The sequence below is a fragment of the Puma concolor genome, chromosome E3 (assembly GCF_028749965.1).
Source record: "Puma concolor isolate L17-30 chromosome E3, mPumCon1.1.hap2, whole genome shotgun sequence".
NCBI classification, from domain to species: Eukaryota; Metazoa; Chordata; class Mammalia; order Carnivora; family Felidae; genus Puma; species Puma concolor.
The window spans coordinates 4,854,142-4,870,458 of NC_141682.1; the positions used below are offsets into that span (position 1 = coordinate 4,854,142).

General features: G+C 49.8%; 1 protein-coding gene across 12 annotated transcripts in view; it reads left to right on the forward strand.

The window, feature by feature from the left end:
• LOC112859967 (zinc finger protein 169-like) overlaps positions 1-12,097 on the forward strand; it is a 67,744-nt gene extending 55,647 nt beyond the window's left edge. For 9 of the 12 annotated variants that reach the window (XM_086692261.1, XM_086692262.1, XM_086692263.1 and 6 more), the window contains 4 exons: positions 376-418; positions 7,763-7,889; positions 8,138-8,233; positions 10,831-12,097. In XM_086692261.1, coding sequence (XP_086548387.1) covers positions 376-418; positions 7,763-7,889; positions 8,138-8,233; positions 10,831-11,804 — 1,240 coding nt within the window. In that variant the 3' untranslated portion in view covers positions 11,805-12,097. Of the gene's footprint in view, positions 1-375; positions 419-4,079; positions 4,217-7,495; positions 7,890-8,137; positions 8,234-10,830 lie in introns of those variants that run through there. The other 3 variants (XM_086692257.1, XM_086692268.1, XM_086692256.1) reach the window with 3 other exon arrangements.
• The last annotated feature ends 4,220 nt before the right edge of the window (positions 12,098-16,317 follow it).

Consider the following 16,317-nt stretch of genomic DNA (forward strand, 5'->3'; position numbering starts at 1 on the left):
TTTCAGAGTTTTAACGAACTATAATAAACACCTTGGCGACTAACTCTTCGCCTGGACTCATGATTGTTTCTTCGGAATAAATTTCTATTCAATTTCTGAGTAACGAGGGGAGGGGTTAGTAAATTGCACATTGACTATGGAGACAGACATGAGTGCATTAAGTAGACAAGGAGAATCCAGGTTGAACCCTCGCCAGGTTGGGTCCCCATCACTCTGCAAGGCATGGGCATTATGTGATGTCCTCCGTGGGGGGAGGGGAGCCTGTCCTCCCCCAGGCCTGGTGGGGGGTGGCAGCAGTTGATCCAGAGGCCCGGGGCAAGCTTGACCTCTCACGTCCTCTCCCCTGCCCTCCCCTCCCCATCTCTGCTTACACAGGTGTCTGCTTTCCCCCGCCCAGCAGGGAAGGACCATGTCCCAGGTGAGTGTGGCATTTCTTTCTACCGCACTGTGCTTTCCCGGGGACTTAGGGATGCTTCTAAGAATGCAGCCAATAAAATACTGCAAGCAGGACCCAAGATCACTGAGGACGCAAGGCGAGTGGAATATGGAGGCCACGGGGAGGGCGGGGCGGATGCGCTGCTGAGGCCGCCACAGTTCTGAGGTGCCCGGTGTCTGCCATTTCTGGCACTTAAAAAAAAATACATAGTTTTTTAATGTTTATTTTTGAGAGAGAAACAGAGTGTGAGTGGGGAAGGGGCAGAGAGAGAGGGAGACACAGAATCCGAAGCAGGCTCGGGGCTGTCAGCACAGAGCCCAACGCGGGGCTCAAACCCACGAACCGTGAGATCCTGACCTGAGCCGAAGTCAGACGCTTAACTGACTGAGACACCCAGGCGCCCCTCTGGCACTTTTATTTATTTCTTTTATTAAAAATTTTTTTAATGTTTGTTTAAGAGAGAGAGAAAGCCATCGGGGAGGGCAGAGAGAGGGAGAGACAGACAAGCCAAGCAGGCTCTGCACTGTCAGCACTTAGCCCCACGGGGCTCAAACCTCCGAACCATGAGATCATGAGCTGAGCCGAAATCAAGAGTCGGACACAACCGACTGAGCCACACAGGCGCCCCAGATGTTTCCGGCACTTTAAAAAGGTTCCGTCTAACATAGGATTTGTTTTGTCTGCTTGGGACAAGCACGTCCACGTCCTAGGAGAACTAAAGCTGTTTCCAGTATTAAGAAGGTTCCAGGGTCGGCCTTGGGGTGTGAGGTGTCACGGGCAGGGTCCTGTCTAGTGATGACAGTGAAGTGGACACAACAGCGAGTCTGGACTCTCTGTTGGGTGTAAGCAGTGGGTCTTACGGCCGTGCAGAATCTGTGATGCTGGTTGTTTCAGGGATCAAAATACTCCGTTCTGCGTAAACTGCCTTGTTCTGTCACACTGACCCAGATGAAACCCTGCATTGTCCAGAAGAACAGACGAGTAGCGTGTTCTTCAAATTATCTTCTGTAATAGTTTTTTGACACAGATGGAGAGCAAACAGCCCCGTTTCAGACTTTGGTGGGGGCGGAGAGGGAAGATGGCCAGCGCGCTCTTGGCCTTTTGTCCTGGAGTCTGAGCGTCTTTTCGCCACTCGGACCTCACGCATCTGCCCTTGCCCTGGGCCATCGTTCTCTTTGGACGTCAGTGACGTCATTCGCTGCCGGCCTGTCTGCATTCTCAAATTGGACCTACACGGCCCCTCTCTCTACCGTGAGCATGAACGTGAAGTGTGCTGGCCAGAATCCTTCAAGTGACAAGAGCCAGAAACCCAGCTAGAGCTAGTTTAGGGCCAACCCCAAATCTAGGCCACACCTGGCCTGGTACTCAGGGACAGTCACACCTAAGAATGCATGCGTCTCCCAGAGTCTCTCTTGCCCCTTGTCTGTGACTTCCTTCTCTCATACCGACTGCATCCGTGTGGCCAGAGATAGGCATGGCCCACACCTCTCTTGCGAGGTCTGCCATAGAAAGGGACCAGGTTCTGTATCGTGGAGCCAGTTTGCACAGTCTTTGGGAGAGATGAAGATTTGGGCCAGCTTAGTTCGCGGTTAGGGCTGAGAGGCTGTGTCGGTGGTGGGGCGCTCCCAGGAGCTTGGGGTGCCGGAGGGAGAGAGCTAGCCCCAGAGGAAGATGGGCCTCGTGGACAAACATTACAGCTCTCCACTCCAGGAAGAAAAACATATTCACAGGGTCGTGGTTTCTGGCTTGGGGACCTGTCTTGATGAGAGTGTCTGTGCCTAAAAAGCTTGAACCTTCTGGATGTTTGGTACCAGAAACATCTGGGAATAGGACCAGTATGAGAGGTCCGAAACAAGATGGCAGCTCCGTGGCCTCAGAGGAGAGACGTGGGCCGTGACGCGAAGCTGTGAGACCCATATTCAGGGCCCGGGTTTCCTCTGTGCCTCCTAGGGAAATTTGTTCTTTTGTAGGAAACCACTCTTCACCGGGAACTTCTTAGGGTCATCCACAACAAAGATAGTGACAATAAAAGGTCTAAGCTCCACCTGTTGAGCACTTAACATGTCGCCATTTCATGAATACCTGTGAGATGGATATTATTAACCCCTCTCCCATTTTAGAGATGAACACACACAGGCTGGAGGTATTAAGCAAGCTGCCTGGGATCTTGCATCTATTAGGTGATGGAGTTGGGATGTGAATGCAGACAGACCTAGAACTGGGCCCTCAGTGATGGAGCCACACTGTAGTTTTCTCTGGCCAAAACACACCCCCGGCAGAGAAATTCAGTTGTACCCTCTACAGTACAGACTTGCACTGTCCAATATGGTAGCCACCAGCCACGAGTGGATACTGAACCCTGGTGGCTAGTGTGGCTGGAGAACTGAGTTTCTCATTCACACTTAAATTTGAAAAGGGAATCAGAGGAAAATACTTTCCCATTAAACGCAACTTTATGGGGGCACCTGGGTAGCTTAGTCGGTTAAGCATCGGGCTCTTGATTTCGTCTCAGGTCATGATCTCACGAGTTGTGAGTTTAAGCCCCGCATCTGGCTTTGTGCTGACGGTGGAGCCTGCTTGGGATTCTCTGTCTCCCTCTCTCTCTGCCCTTCCACCCCCCTCAAAATAAATATCAAAATATTAAACACAACTATGTTTTTACAGGACTATATTTCATGAGAGTGAAATTGAAAACATAGTGTCTGAGTTGAGATGTACTGTAAGTGGAAGATACCCACCAGGTTTTGAACATATGGTATGAAAAAGAAGAATGAAAAGTATATCAGCAATTTTAAAATAATTATATATTGAAATGATAATACTCTAGATATATTTGGCTAAAAGATCTTATCTAAATTGTCTCCTTTTTTTCTTAAATGTGACTACTAGAAAATTTTATCTAAGCCACTTTACTGAGGTGTGATTGACCTGCAAAACTGTGTGCTCACAACTCGAGAGGAGTTTAGATAAGTGCACATCTGTGAAACTACCACCACCGACTTAATCCATCACCTCCAAAAGTTTCCTCCAGCCCCCTTTTAAAATATCTGTATTTTTTTTTCTTTTGTGGTGGGAGCACTTAACATAAGATATGCCCTCTTAGCAAATTTCTAAGGGTGCAGCGCAACGTGGCTCATTGCGACACTATGCCGTGCGGTGCATCTTCAGAACTTACTCTGCTTCCGTAACGAACACTGAACCTCTGACTAGCGCCTCCCCCTTTCCCTGCCCCTCCCAGTCCTTGGTAACCACCGGTTCTAGGAGTTGACCGCTTGAGAATCCTCATAAAAGTGGGCTCACAAGGTATTTTTCCTCCCATGGCTGGCATATTTCACTCAGCATATGTCAGGTTCACCTGCTTGTCGCAAATGAAGGGACTCCCTTCTGTCTCCTGGCTGAGTGATGTTCCGTGCTGTGTGTCCACCACACGATCCGTTCGCCCACGGCTGGACACTTCGGTTGTTTCCATCTCTTGGCTCCTGTGGATCATGCTGCGAGGAGCACGAGAATGCACATATCGCGTTGAGACCCGCATTCAGTAAGATCACGTCGTCTTCGAACAGAGATACGTTTATTTCTTCCTTCCTGATTCCAATGTGTTTTATTTCTTTTTCTCGCCGGATTGCTCTGGCCGGACTTCCAGTACTGTGTTGAATAGGAGAGGCAAGAATGGGCCTCCTTGCCTTGTTCCAGATCAAGGAAAGCTTTAGAGGGAAAGCTTTCACCACTGAGTATGATGTTAGCTGTGGGCTTTTCATAAATGGCCTTTATTGTGTTGAGGTAAGTTCCTTCCATTCTTGGTTTGTTGTGAGCTTTTAATCTTTAAAGGGCACTGAAGTTTGTCAAATTTTTTGTGTGTGTGTGCAGCTGTTGAGCGGATTATGTCATTTTTATCCTTTATTCCGTTAACGTGGTGTCTCGTATGGATTATCATGTGTTGAACCATCCTTGCATCCCAGGGATAAGTCTTACTTGGTCGTGGTGTCTGATGCTTCTCATGTGCTGTTGGGTTTGATGTGCTAAGACTACCTTGAGGATTTTTGCACCTGCGTTTACCAGGGATCCTGGCCTGTAGTTTCCTTTCTGTGTGGTGTCTTTAGTTTTGGTATCATGGTGATGCTGGTCTCGTAGAATGAATTTCGAAGTATTCCCTCTTTTTCTGTTTTTTTTTTGGGGGGGGGGTATTTAAGAAGGATTGGTAGTAATCTTTAAATTTTCAGTAGAATTTGCCCATAAAGGTCCTGGGCTTTTCTTTATTTGGAGCTTTTTGGTGACTTCTTCATTCTCTTTGTTAGTGCTGTGCTCAGGCTTTCTATCAATTCAGTATCGGTAGGTTGTTTTTTTAATATTTTATTGTATTTAAAAAAATTTTTTTTCTTTAACATTTATTTGTTATTGAGAGACAGACACAGAGCGTGGGCAGGGGCGGGGTAGAGAGAGAAGGAGACACAGAATCTGAAGTAGGCTCCAAGCTCTGAGCTGTCAGCACAGAGCTCCACACGGGGCTCACACTCAAAAACTGCGAGATAATGACCTGAGCTGAAGTCGGTCACTTAACCAACTGAGCCACCCACGTGCCCCATATTTTTTAATTTTTTAAAAATGTTTTATTTATTCTTGAGAGAGAGAGAGAGGCAGACACAATCCCAAGCAGGCTCCAGGCTCTGGGCTGTCGGCACAGGGCCCAACACAGGGCTTGAACTCACAAGCTGTGAGATCATGACCTGAGCCAAAGTCGGACACCCAACCGACTGAGCCACCCAGGTGCCCCAGGTTTTTTTTTCTTTTTTTTTTTTTTTTTTTTTTTTTTTTTAGAATTGTGTTCATTTCTTCTAGGTTGTCCAACGAGTTGGCATTGAATTGTCTATAATAGCTATTATCCTTTTGATTTCTGTGACATCCGCTATAATGTCTCCTCTTTCATTTCTGATTTTATTTAGTCTTTTTTTTTCTTAGTCTAGCTAAGGGTTTTTCAATTTTATTTCAAAAAACCAGCTCTTAGTTTCATTTTTTCTATTGTTTTTCTATTCTGTTTCATTTATTTCTGTTCCAATTTTTATTATTTCCCTCTGCCAACTTGGGGTTTAGCTTTTCTTTTTCTAGAGGTGCAAAGTTAGGTTGTTTGAGATCCTTCCTTTTTGAATGTAGATGTTTGTTTCTATAAACGTCCTTCTTAGTGCTGCTGTTGTGGTATCCTGTAAATTTCAATCTGTTGTGTTTTCATCTGTCTTAAGATATTTTATAGTTTCCCTTTTGATTTCTGTGACCCAGCAGTGTTTAAGAATGTGTTAATTTCCAATATTTAAAAATTTTCCCCTTTTCTGTTGATTTCTAGTTTCATTTCATTGTGATTGGAAAAGATACTTAGAATGATTTCAGTCTTCTTAATGTTAAGACTTGTTTTGTTAGCTAGCCTATGATCCACCCTGGAGAATGTTGTGTGTGCTCTTGACAAGAATGAGTATTCTGTTGCTAGTGGGTAGAATGTTCTGTAAATATCTTCAAGGCCTATTTGATCTGTAGTGTTGTTCACTTCTGAAGGTTTTGTTTTTACTGATTTTCTGTCTGGATGACTATTGAGAGTGGGTATATAAGTCTCTTACTGTTATTTCCTTGCTGTTTCTCCCTTCTGATTGGTCAGTGTGTGCTTTATATATTTAGGTCCTTTTGATGTTGGGTGCATATGTATTTAAAACTGTTATATCTTGTTGAAGGGACCATTCTGAAGTTATAGAAGGACTTTGTCTCTCATGACAGTATGTGATTTAAAGGCTGTTTTGTCTGTTTTAAGTATTGCCAGACCAGCTCTCTTCTGATTACCATTGTACGGCATGGGATATCTTTACCTTGTTGCTTTCACCTACTGTATGTCCTGAAATCTAAAGTGAATGTCTTGTAGACAGAAGTTGGTTGGTTGGTTCCCTTTTTGTTAGGGAAGTTGAGTTCATTTACGTCTAAAGTAATTATTGCTAGGTAAAGACTTATATTGCCACTCGGTTAATGGTTTTCTCTTTGGTAGTTTTTTTTTGTTCCTTTCTCTTACTTTTATCTTTATTGTGGTTTGAGGATTTCTTATAGTGATAGGTTTTGATTCTTTCCTTTTTATTTTTGTGCATTATAGATTTTTTTTGTCGCTACCATGAGGCTTACATTGAATATTTTTACAGTTCTAGAAGTCTCTCCTAACCTGATAACTTCAGTAGTATGTGGAAACTCTATACTTTCTCACACACTCATACTTTGATATTTATGTCAGATTTTATTTCCTTTTATATTGCTTTTCCATTAATAAATCTGTGATTATAGTTGTACTTTTGCCTTTTAACTTCCATACTTCTGTTAAAAATGATTTACACAGTATTACAGTATTCAGTGTAAATTAATTTGTTGTTTTGGTCCTTAGTTCATCCAGAGAGAAGATGAAGGACAAGGGGAAGGAGAGCCAAGCCCTGTTCTGTATTTGTGGAATCCTTTCTGCCCTTTCCTCTTGGTGCTCCCTTAATTTTGACCATGTCTTTGCTTATAATTGTGCCCTAATTTTATTGATTCATTCCCTCCTGGTGATTTCCCACCTTTTTCTACATCGCTCATCTTTTGTCCCTCCCCTCCCTAAAACACCATCACAGGCATCCGCATTGCCCTGTGATTTGTGCATTTGTGCACATGTGCTGTCTCTCTCTCTCTCTCACACACACACACATCCATGCAGTATATTCTGTATTGTCGCTCCCAAGTATTTGCAGTGTCTACCAGATTTTTCCGTGACTCCTTGCCCTCGCTAATGCCGTGCCTCTTGGACACACGGTTTATCTTTCAAGATCATTCTCCAGGGCAGCCTCCAGTGAGGCTTCACTTGACGTCAGGACCTTGACACGACTGCTGTCTTTGTGTCTGCTCCTTCTGTAATATACTTCCATTGCAGCCTGAGGTGTGATCGCACCACATGGAAGTCTTCTGTCCATCTCGCTCCAGCAGGGCTCCAGGTGCCTGTAGAACAGGAGTAATACTGTGTTCTGCTTCCCGCCCCTCCCACCCCCCCCCCCCCCCGCAGCCCCAGGCGGAATACCGTCAACATACCAAATAGTCTGTAGATGCTTGCACGCCGAATGAATGGATGGATGAATGAATGCAGATCCAGGAGTGAGATCTTTTCTTAGGATCTTTTCTTTTCTGTCCCTGGAAATGTAGCACAGAGTTAGGGGCATGCCAAGCTCCCTAAATCACTTACTGTGGGGCAGTCCGAAGGCGCTAAGAGCCCTCGCCTCTGAGCCTTGGCCGCAGAACTCTGCCAAGTATTTCAGGTTCATCGGGCACGTGTCATTCCAGGGCTCGTTGTCATTCCGAGACGTGGCTGTGGGGTTCACCCGTAAGGAATGGCAGCATCTGGACCCCGCTCAGAGGACGCTGTACCGGGATGTGATGCTCGAGAATTACAGCCACCTGGTCTCAGTAGGTGAGGAAGGCTTCCTGCATTTCCCGATGAATGTCTCTTCTCAGTTATGTAAAACCTCTGAAATGTTTGGCCTTGGGTGTCCGTTGTCTGCAAGCCTTCCTGTCATCCCACTTGCGTTATTCGTGAATTTACCTCCTGTGTGAAATAATCCATTCTCTGGCCGACATGTAAGAGGGCGTCGTGTCCCCTGCTTCCTTGGATGGCCCAGGCGGCTCAGCATAAGTCCTGTGACTTGTTCTCACAAACAGGGTGTCAGGTCACCAAACCGGCTGTGATCTCCAGGTTGGAGCGAGGCCAAGAACCGTGGATGGAGGAGGAAGAACTCGTCAGATGGAGCTTTCCAGGTGAGAGGGGGGCAACGGACACACACTGGGCTGCAGAGCAAAATCTCCTGTGTTTGTTTCAGGCAATTGTTCTCAAAAGCCTTGGATCTTTGCAAGTAGCTGTGGATATTTGGTCCAAGGCCTTGAGATGCCCACATGACTCCTGCTACCTCCACACATCCCACCGCCCGACAGGATTCCTCCTCTTTCCCTGGCCTTTAGAGAGAGGCATATTCTGCTTTCATTCTTTCATTCCACCCTGCCGTCCCCATCTGAGACCTTGCTTGCTCAGTTTTTCTCTAGAATCTTCAGTCTTAACACTTACCCCATGGTTATGAAACAGGCTTTCTCATGTTTTCAGGGATTTGTAGATTCCCGCTATTAAAAATTTTTTTATTGGGGCGCCTGGGTGGCGCAGTCGGTTAAGCGTCTGGCTTCAGCCAGGTCACGATCTCGCGGTCCGTGGGTTCGAGCCCTGCGTCAGGCTCTGGGCTGATAGCTCGGAGCCTGGAGCCTGTTTCTGATTCTGTGTCTCCCTCTCTCTCTGCCCCTCCCCCGTTCATGCTCTCTCTGTCCCCAAAAAAAAAATAAATGTTGAAAAAAAAATTTTTTTTAAAAAAAATAATTTTTTTATTTTTGAGAGATACAGAGACAGAGCACGAATGGGGGAGGGGCAGAGAGAGAGAGAGGGATTCATAGAATCCGAAGCAGGCTTCAGGCTCCGAGCTGTCAGCACAGAGCCCGACGCGGGGCTCAAACTCACGAACTACGAGATCGTGACCGGAGTTGAAGGTGGATGCTTAACTGACTGAGCCGCCCAGGCGCCCCTCCCCCTATTTTAAAATAACTTATTTTGTGCCACTCATTTTTGTCTTTTCTTTTACTGTGAAATGCCTCAGAAACTTTCTTGCTCCCTTTTATATGACTTTAGATTCCTCTTCTTTCCTAACTACGAAATATGGCCCCATTTTGCTTAATGGGATATGAACGGCACTCCCCCCACATGCATCCTAGTATAATCCCACGGTGGATACGGACTCCCTCTTTCTTTCAGGACAGGGGCCTTTTATCAAGCTTTTGTTCAGGGCACACCAGAAATCAGCTGGGGGCTTTAGAAATACCACCTGCCTGGGTCTCAGCCCAGAAAATCCTCATGGGGAAGATTAGTAGGCATTGATTCTGTCCCTTAGGAATTCAGCACTGGGGCTCAAGGAATTTCCACAGTTCTAAACCCAGAAGCTCTGTGGTTGCACTGGGTGTGGGTTTCATGGAGGTGAAACCACGGATAGTTGATGATTTAAAATGTAAGGGAACCGGGGCACCTGGGTGACTCAGTGGGTTAACTGTCCAACTTTGACTCAGGTCATGATCTCATGGCTCAGGAGTTCAAGCCCCGCATCGGACTCTGTACTGACAGGTTGGAGCCTGGAACCTGCTTCAGATTCTGTGTCTCCCTCTCTCTCTGCCCCTCCCCCCACTTGCACTATCTCTCTCTCTCAAAAATAAACACAAAAAAATAATAAATAAAATGTAGGGAAGGGGCACTTGGGTGGCTCAAAGAATGGAACTCTTGGTATTAGCTCAGGTCTTAATCTCAGGGCCATGAGTTCAAGCCCCACGTTGGGCTCCCCTCTGGGCGTGAAGCCTACTTAAAAAGAAAAAAGAAAAAAACCTAAATGAAGACAAAACCAAATGAGGATCTAAGCACAGGATTCAGAACCTAACGTTTAAGAATCTCAGAGGAGGGGCCACAGTGATGTGGATACCAACATGCCCGAGGAATGGTGCTGTGGGGAGGCTGGTCTGTGGCCAAGTCCATCAGACATCTGGGACGTATCTCACTTTTTCCTTTCAAAAGCCAATGGATGAGGGTATGTTTATAGATTTATAACTGTGGTGATTGAATCTGGGCACTTAGGTCTGAAATTTATTCTTCCTCCTGTTTCGGATATAATTTTATTTTTTTGCTGGGGGGGGGGGCCTGGGTGGCTTAGTCTGTTAAGCATCCAACTTCGGCTCAGTTCCTGATCTTGCAGCTTGTGGGTTCAAGCCCCGCAGCAGGCTCTCTCCTGTCAGCCTCGAGCCTGGTTTTGATCTGTTTTCCTCTCTTTTTGCCTCTCCCATAGTTCTCTCTCTCTCTCAGAATAAAATTCAAAGTGAATAACATTAGGGACACCTGGGTGGCTTAGTCGGTTAAGTGTCCAACTTCGGCTCAGGTCATGATCGCACGGTTCACAGGTTCAAGCCCCATGTCAGTCTATGTGCTGGCTGCTCAGAGCCCGGAGCCTGCTTCAAATTCTATGTCTTCCTCTCTCCCCACCCCTGCCCGCTTGTACTCGGCTCTTAAAAATAAACACTAATAAGATTATTTTTAAAATTTTATTGGGGGGGGTATAGGCAGAGAGAGAGAGAGAACACATGAATCCCAAGCAGAAAAGTGCAAAGCCCGATGCGGAGCTTGCACTCACCAACCCCTGAGATCACAACCTGAGTGGAAACCAAGAACCAGATGCTTTACCCACTGGGCCACCCAGCTGCTCCCTGATACCATTTCATTCTGTGGCACGATTCTGGAAACACAAACCCGTTCAGGTCATGGTATTTTTTTTTGCCCCTAGAAGCAATTTTGCAAGTCGACGGTCACGCAGGCAGACCACGGGAGCACCGAGCCACACTGCTGCGGAGCGGCGCCTTCCTGGACGGCCGGGAACCGACGGAGAGAGGGCCCCGGGCCTCCGTCCGCCAGAAGGCAGACCTTGATCCCTCACAACGGCAGGGATGCGCCTGTGACTCGTGTGGCGCGAGTCGGACGCGTCACGGAGACGGTAGTCCCACCGCCTACCTGGCCAGGAGGCGCTTCGAGTGCGACGGGCAGGGGAACGTGTTCCTCTACTCCGGGCCCGACGGCCCGGCTCCGGGCGCGCGGCCGCGGCAGTGTGAGCGGTGCGGGTGGCCGGGAGGCCGGGCCCGCCGCGGGGAGCCCTTCCCGTGCGAGGCGGCCGTGCGCGCCGATCCGCGGCTGCACGCGGGCCCCGCGGCCCCCGCGGCCCCCGAGGCCGGCCTCTCCAGCCGCCTGGGCTGCCAAGAGCCGCCCGGCGGCCCCGCGCCGCCCCCGGGGTCCGGCCCATCGCTGCCCGCCGCCCTTCTGGCCGGGGGGAAGCCCTACAAGTGCTCCGAGTGCGACAAGACCTTCTCGCACAAGTCCCGCCTCGTCGAGCACCACCGCTCGCACACGGGCGAGAAGCCGTACGGCTGCGGCCAGTGCGGCAAGGCCTTCTCCCGCAAGTCGTGCCTCCTCATCCACCACCGCATCCACACCGGCGAGAAGCCGTTCGGCTGCGGCGAGTGCGGCAAGGCCTTCTTCCAGAAGTCGCACCTCATCCTGCACCGGCGGACCCACACGGGCGAGAGGCCCTACGAGTGCGGCGAGTGCGGGAAGGCCTTCTCGCAGAACTCCTGCCTCATCATCCACAGGAGGACCCACATGGGCAAGAAGCCGTACGAGTGCTCCGAGTGCGGCAAGACCTTCTCCCAGAAGGCCAACCTCATCCGCCACCACAGGATCCACACCCGGGAGAAACTGCACGGCTGACGGGCACAGCCGCCGTGGGCCTCCCTCCCGCGTCCCCGCGCGTCTGGGAACGCGAGGACAAACCTCCGCGTGTCCCCCGCGCGCACCACCCTTCAGTGGGAAATCCGGTGCCCCCGCGGGAAGAGAGCGCGACCGAGGGGAAGCCCCTCCCTCGACCGTAGCGAGGGGAGGGTGAGGACACTCTAGAGCCACCTGTTTGTACAAGAGCTGCCTCATGACAGAGGGGATCGCTGTGAATTCACTCTGGTCGTTGAGTTTTCGAGTCTGTAAATAAATGTAATCATTTAAGACAACAGCTGTGAGCAACATGGGAACAGTCCCTGGGACGGGGGCATTTAGGGGTTGTGTTCCCAACGATGCTGCATAGAAGGAATTTTATTTATTTGTCAACCGCAGTGGTAATCCAACAGAATTGTGAGCCTGGAGGCACAGCCACCAGACTGTAGAGAATGACCTCTATGGAGCCCCCGCACTAAATCCTACCCTTTGGTCACTGTAGGGTATGTTAAACCAGGAGTCCGGGCACCGTACCACTTACCATTTGTCCCTTTGTTTGCTGGCAACTGTTACAGAGCCCCCAACCCCCGCCACCCTCAGATCTGGAAACTGGCGCTTTCGTGACCTCTCCTCCTAGCTCTCAACCAGTTCCTAAGTAGGTTTCATGTTAAATGTGTCAAGTTAGGACTCCCTTTTCTGGCAACATGACAGACTGTGTAAAGTGAAAGCCCTTTCACTGTGAATGGCCAGAAATGATGACCAATGATAGATTACGTGCTTTTACATACATAATTCAGCTGGCAACCGGGGAAGTTTCCAGGCGCCAGCGAGAGACGCCGAGCTGAGGGCCAAAAATTAAGTTCGAGAGCCGACCGTGGGTTTAACTTGGTTGACCCAGAAGCCTGGGTTGTTGAAGACTGAAGGAGGGTGCGAAGCAAGGCCTTGGGCACATGAGGCAGAGAGCTGGTAATGAAGTAACTCACAAATTCAGAAATTTCAGAAGCCTGGACATACAGGGAAGGGGTGGACTGGCGAAGAATCTCATTGGCACAGGGAGCTTGTCCGTATGTCTGTGGGCTCCGATGGGGGAGGATTTGCCCTGACCAGCATCCCACGTGAGACAGAATTTGCAATTTGCCCTATTGCTGTCCCAGTTCAAAAACCGAACCGTTAATATAGAAAATTTGTCCTGGCCTTTGAGACAAATTATGGAAGCAAACAAAACATGTTGTGGAGGAAGGCGCCCTCAACCCATGTTTGCCAGGATTCTGACATACAAACCCAAGATGAGTTCATAATCCCAAACTACAGAACACAAGGAACCAACCCACAGTGAAAGGCAACAGGCAACTTGAACTAAATACGAACGTCCCGGATTTTAAGGGTCATAGAAACCTACAAAACTCCATGAGCTCTATTGTATGGAAACCAATTTGACAGATTTCATATGAAAAAACAGCTGTCTTCACAAACCATTAAAAACGAAAACACCACATGAAAGCGAGGCACAAAGAGCGAGCACTGGCTTCTTTCGAAAGGGGACCACCCTGAGTGTCTAGAGTTGACAGATACAGGCACTGAAATGTGAAGCTACACCAAAATAATGAGCCAACAACCCAGCCGGTGCTAACTCGGCTGCCGAGAAGGCGAGCAGAAAGTAGAGCAAAGCAGATTCTTAGGATTCAGTCTACAGAGAGGCGGGAAATGTACATGAAAGGGTGAGACATCTGGATGAAAATAAGAGCCAATAGGAGTTCCTAAAAGACAAAATAGTGGAAGAAAAGGACATTCCAAGAGAAAAAGCGGCTCAGATTTGACAAGACCGGAGATCACCGATTCGGGCAGCACAGTGGACAGGTAGGAAATTCGCGTCTTAGAGCTGGCTAAGCTGTTGCGGGGTGTCCCTGCTCTACACCCGGTTGGTGTGGCCGAGGGATCTGCAGGGACAGGACACTGACACCCGCCTAGATTGCAGCCGTGGAGCCACAAGCGACTGCGAGGGCCCATCATGGCTTCTCCCGCGTCCTTGCGAGCCGCCGTCTCCCCTGCTTGCCTGTCTGCCTTACACTCTCCTCGGCTGAGACCCTGTGGAGGTTACCTAACCCCCTCGTTGCTGCTTTGAATTAACCAGTGTGGTCCCAGCCCACCATCTCTATTATAAAGTCACGTGCCCCGGGTTCAATCTCTGTCTGCCTTCTACCTCGACACCCCATGTGGCCCCTCGAGGCCTGCTGTGTACTTCCCGCGGGTCCTGCAAATAATAAACTCCGTCATTTCAGTTTCTCTCCTGGCCTGTTGTCGCACCCGCTGACCACCGGCACCTGTGGTCCTCTTAGCAAACGTTAGTTTAGCAGAGTCCTGACGGTCAGCCGCAGGATCAGGGCGGTAGAGTCGTGCTGGCAGCCGGCTGCCGGGGAGCCTTGGAGCTGCGAAGGGCAGGCTAACCGGCTCTCCCCGGTGGGCAGTTAGTTGATGGGCGCAGCTTTGACCTTGGCCACTGCCCGTCCCAAAGTGCAAGCTGGGGAAGAAGCGACCCGAGTCCTCCAGGGCCTCGGGGCATCGCCCTGGGAGCTGGTTTGCGGTGCACCTGTTCACGCCCCAAGGAGGATGCCTGTCCCCGCTTCCCCACCTGGCCGTGGCTCTCAGGTCCTGTTGCATTGGTTAACGGCCAGGACACGGGTGGCCACCCCGCCCAAGTGCAGGCTATGATAGGGGGACAGAGAGACACCCCGTCCCTGACGGCTGTGCTTGTGGGTGGCACGGGGAGGCGGACTCCTAGTCCCGTCTGGTGACAAACGGCACCCTCACTTGGGGAAGGCACGGCTCCCGGCAAAGGTCGGTGTGGCCGGGGCCTGCGGTCCCTCTGTGGCTGCACACCTTTCTGCTGTCACACGACCCTGTGGGATATTACGGGTCCCACCCCTGGCACATGGTGGCACAGGATCTAGTGGTCTGATGCAAATGGTCCGAGCGCCACCTATAAGGCCGGAGGAAGTTAGCAAGTTCATCGCTAAAGTGAAAGCCCACAGAAGTGGCCGCGGGCCGGTCAGCCTGCAGAGCAGTAACCTGCCAGAGCGCTGGGTCCGGCCCTCGAGGGCTAGGGGTCAGCCCGTGACCTGCCACCGTCACTGTTTTGGAGAGGCCGGGCAGGACACCCCCGAGATGGACCTGGCCCTGGGGGACAGCCACTGCAGATCTTTCCAGTAACAATCTTTAAGGTCAGATCAGTGGCAGATAATAGAGCATCTGAAACTGCCAACTATGGCGCGTTTGGAAGCTGCCAAGAGAGTAAATCTTCAAAGTTCTCATCACAAGGAAGAAAATGCAACCGGGAGTTGCTGATGCTAACTAAAAGGGGTGATCATTTTACAACATACGCATCTATCAAATCGTTGTGTTGTGCACCTGCAACTAACGTTAGCTGCCGATTACACCTCAATAAATAAATGAAAAAAAGAAACCCAAACTCAGTTTCACGCATCTCAAGATTCACAATATTCTCAAAGACTTTGTGCAGCAGGAGGGATTAGGAGGGGCGGCCGGCTGAGAAGCTGTTCACACGGGCTCTGAGCTGCTGCCCACCCCACACGTGGGGCAGAGGCCCGCGGCACATGACCTTTCACCGGGACCCGGGGACCGGCAGCAGACGCAGGTGCCTTGAGGGACAGGTAACCACCTCAGGCTCCCGATCAACCACAAGCGATTTTGCCCGAGGGAGGCCCGGCATCTAATCAGATGGTTGTGGTTCCCACTTGATCCGCGCAGCCTGAGTAACAGGATGGCTGGCGGACCCCCGGGGCCTAACCCCAGCTCCAGAGGGGTACTGGAGCAGAACCAACCCGGCGCAGGACCACAGGTGGCTGAGCACCGGGTGTCGGCAGACCCCGCCTGCGGGGCGCCTGGGTGGCTCCGTTGCTTAAACGTCCGACTGTTAATTTCAGCTCAGGTCATGACCTCACGGTTCGTGGGGTGGAGCCTTGCGTCGAGCTCTGTGCTGGTGGGGTGGAACCTGCTTGGGATTCTCGCTCTTTCTCCCTCTCAAAATAAATAATTAACTTACATCAAAATAAACTTAAAAAAAGAAAAGCCATCTGCAAGCATCTCTGAGGATCCAGGGCCTTTTCCCTGCCCAATCAGGACGGTCAAGTTTTCCGGACGCAGCTAGTGTGCTCAGTTACAAGCCTGCTGCTCCCGAGGCTACTTGCGTTGGTTAACTGGGCCCAAGAATTGCCAGCTGAGGTTTACAGCCAGCTCTGACAGACCCCAGACCAGACCCCAGAAGACGCGGTCCTACCGCTTTCTGCCCTTGGACTCCAGAGCTATGCCCCTGGGCCTATAGCCCTTAAGCGAGACGCCCACACAGCCCAGAGCTTGTCTATGGTTTATTCCTCCATCCGGTATTTACTAAGAACTGCCAAGTTCATAAGGTCTGAGACCTGGCTTTAAAGAGCTCACAGTATAATTGAGTGGTAAGTGAAGGAGATGTTTAAATTATATTTTAGACTGCCAGTTTATT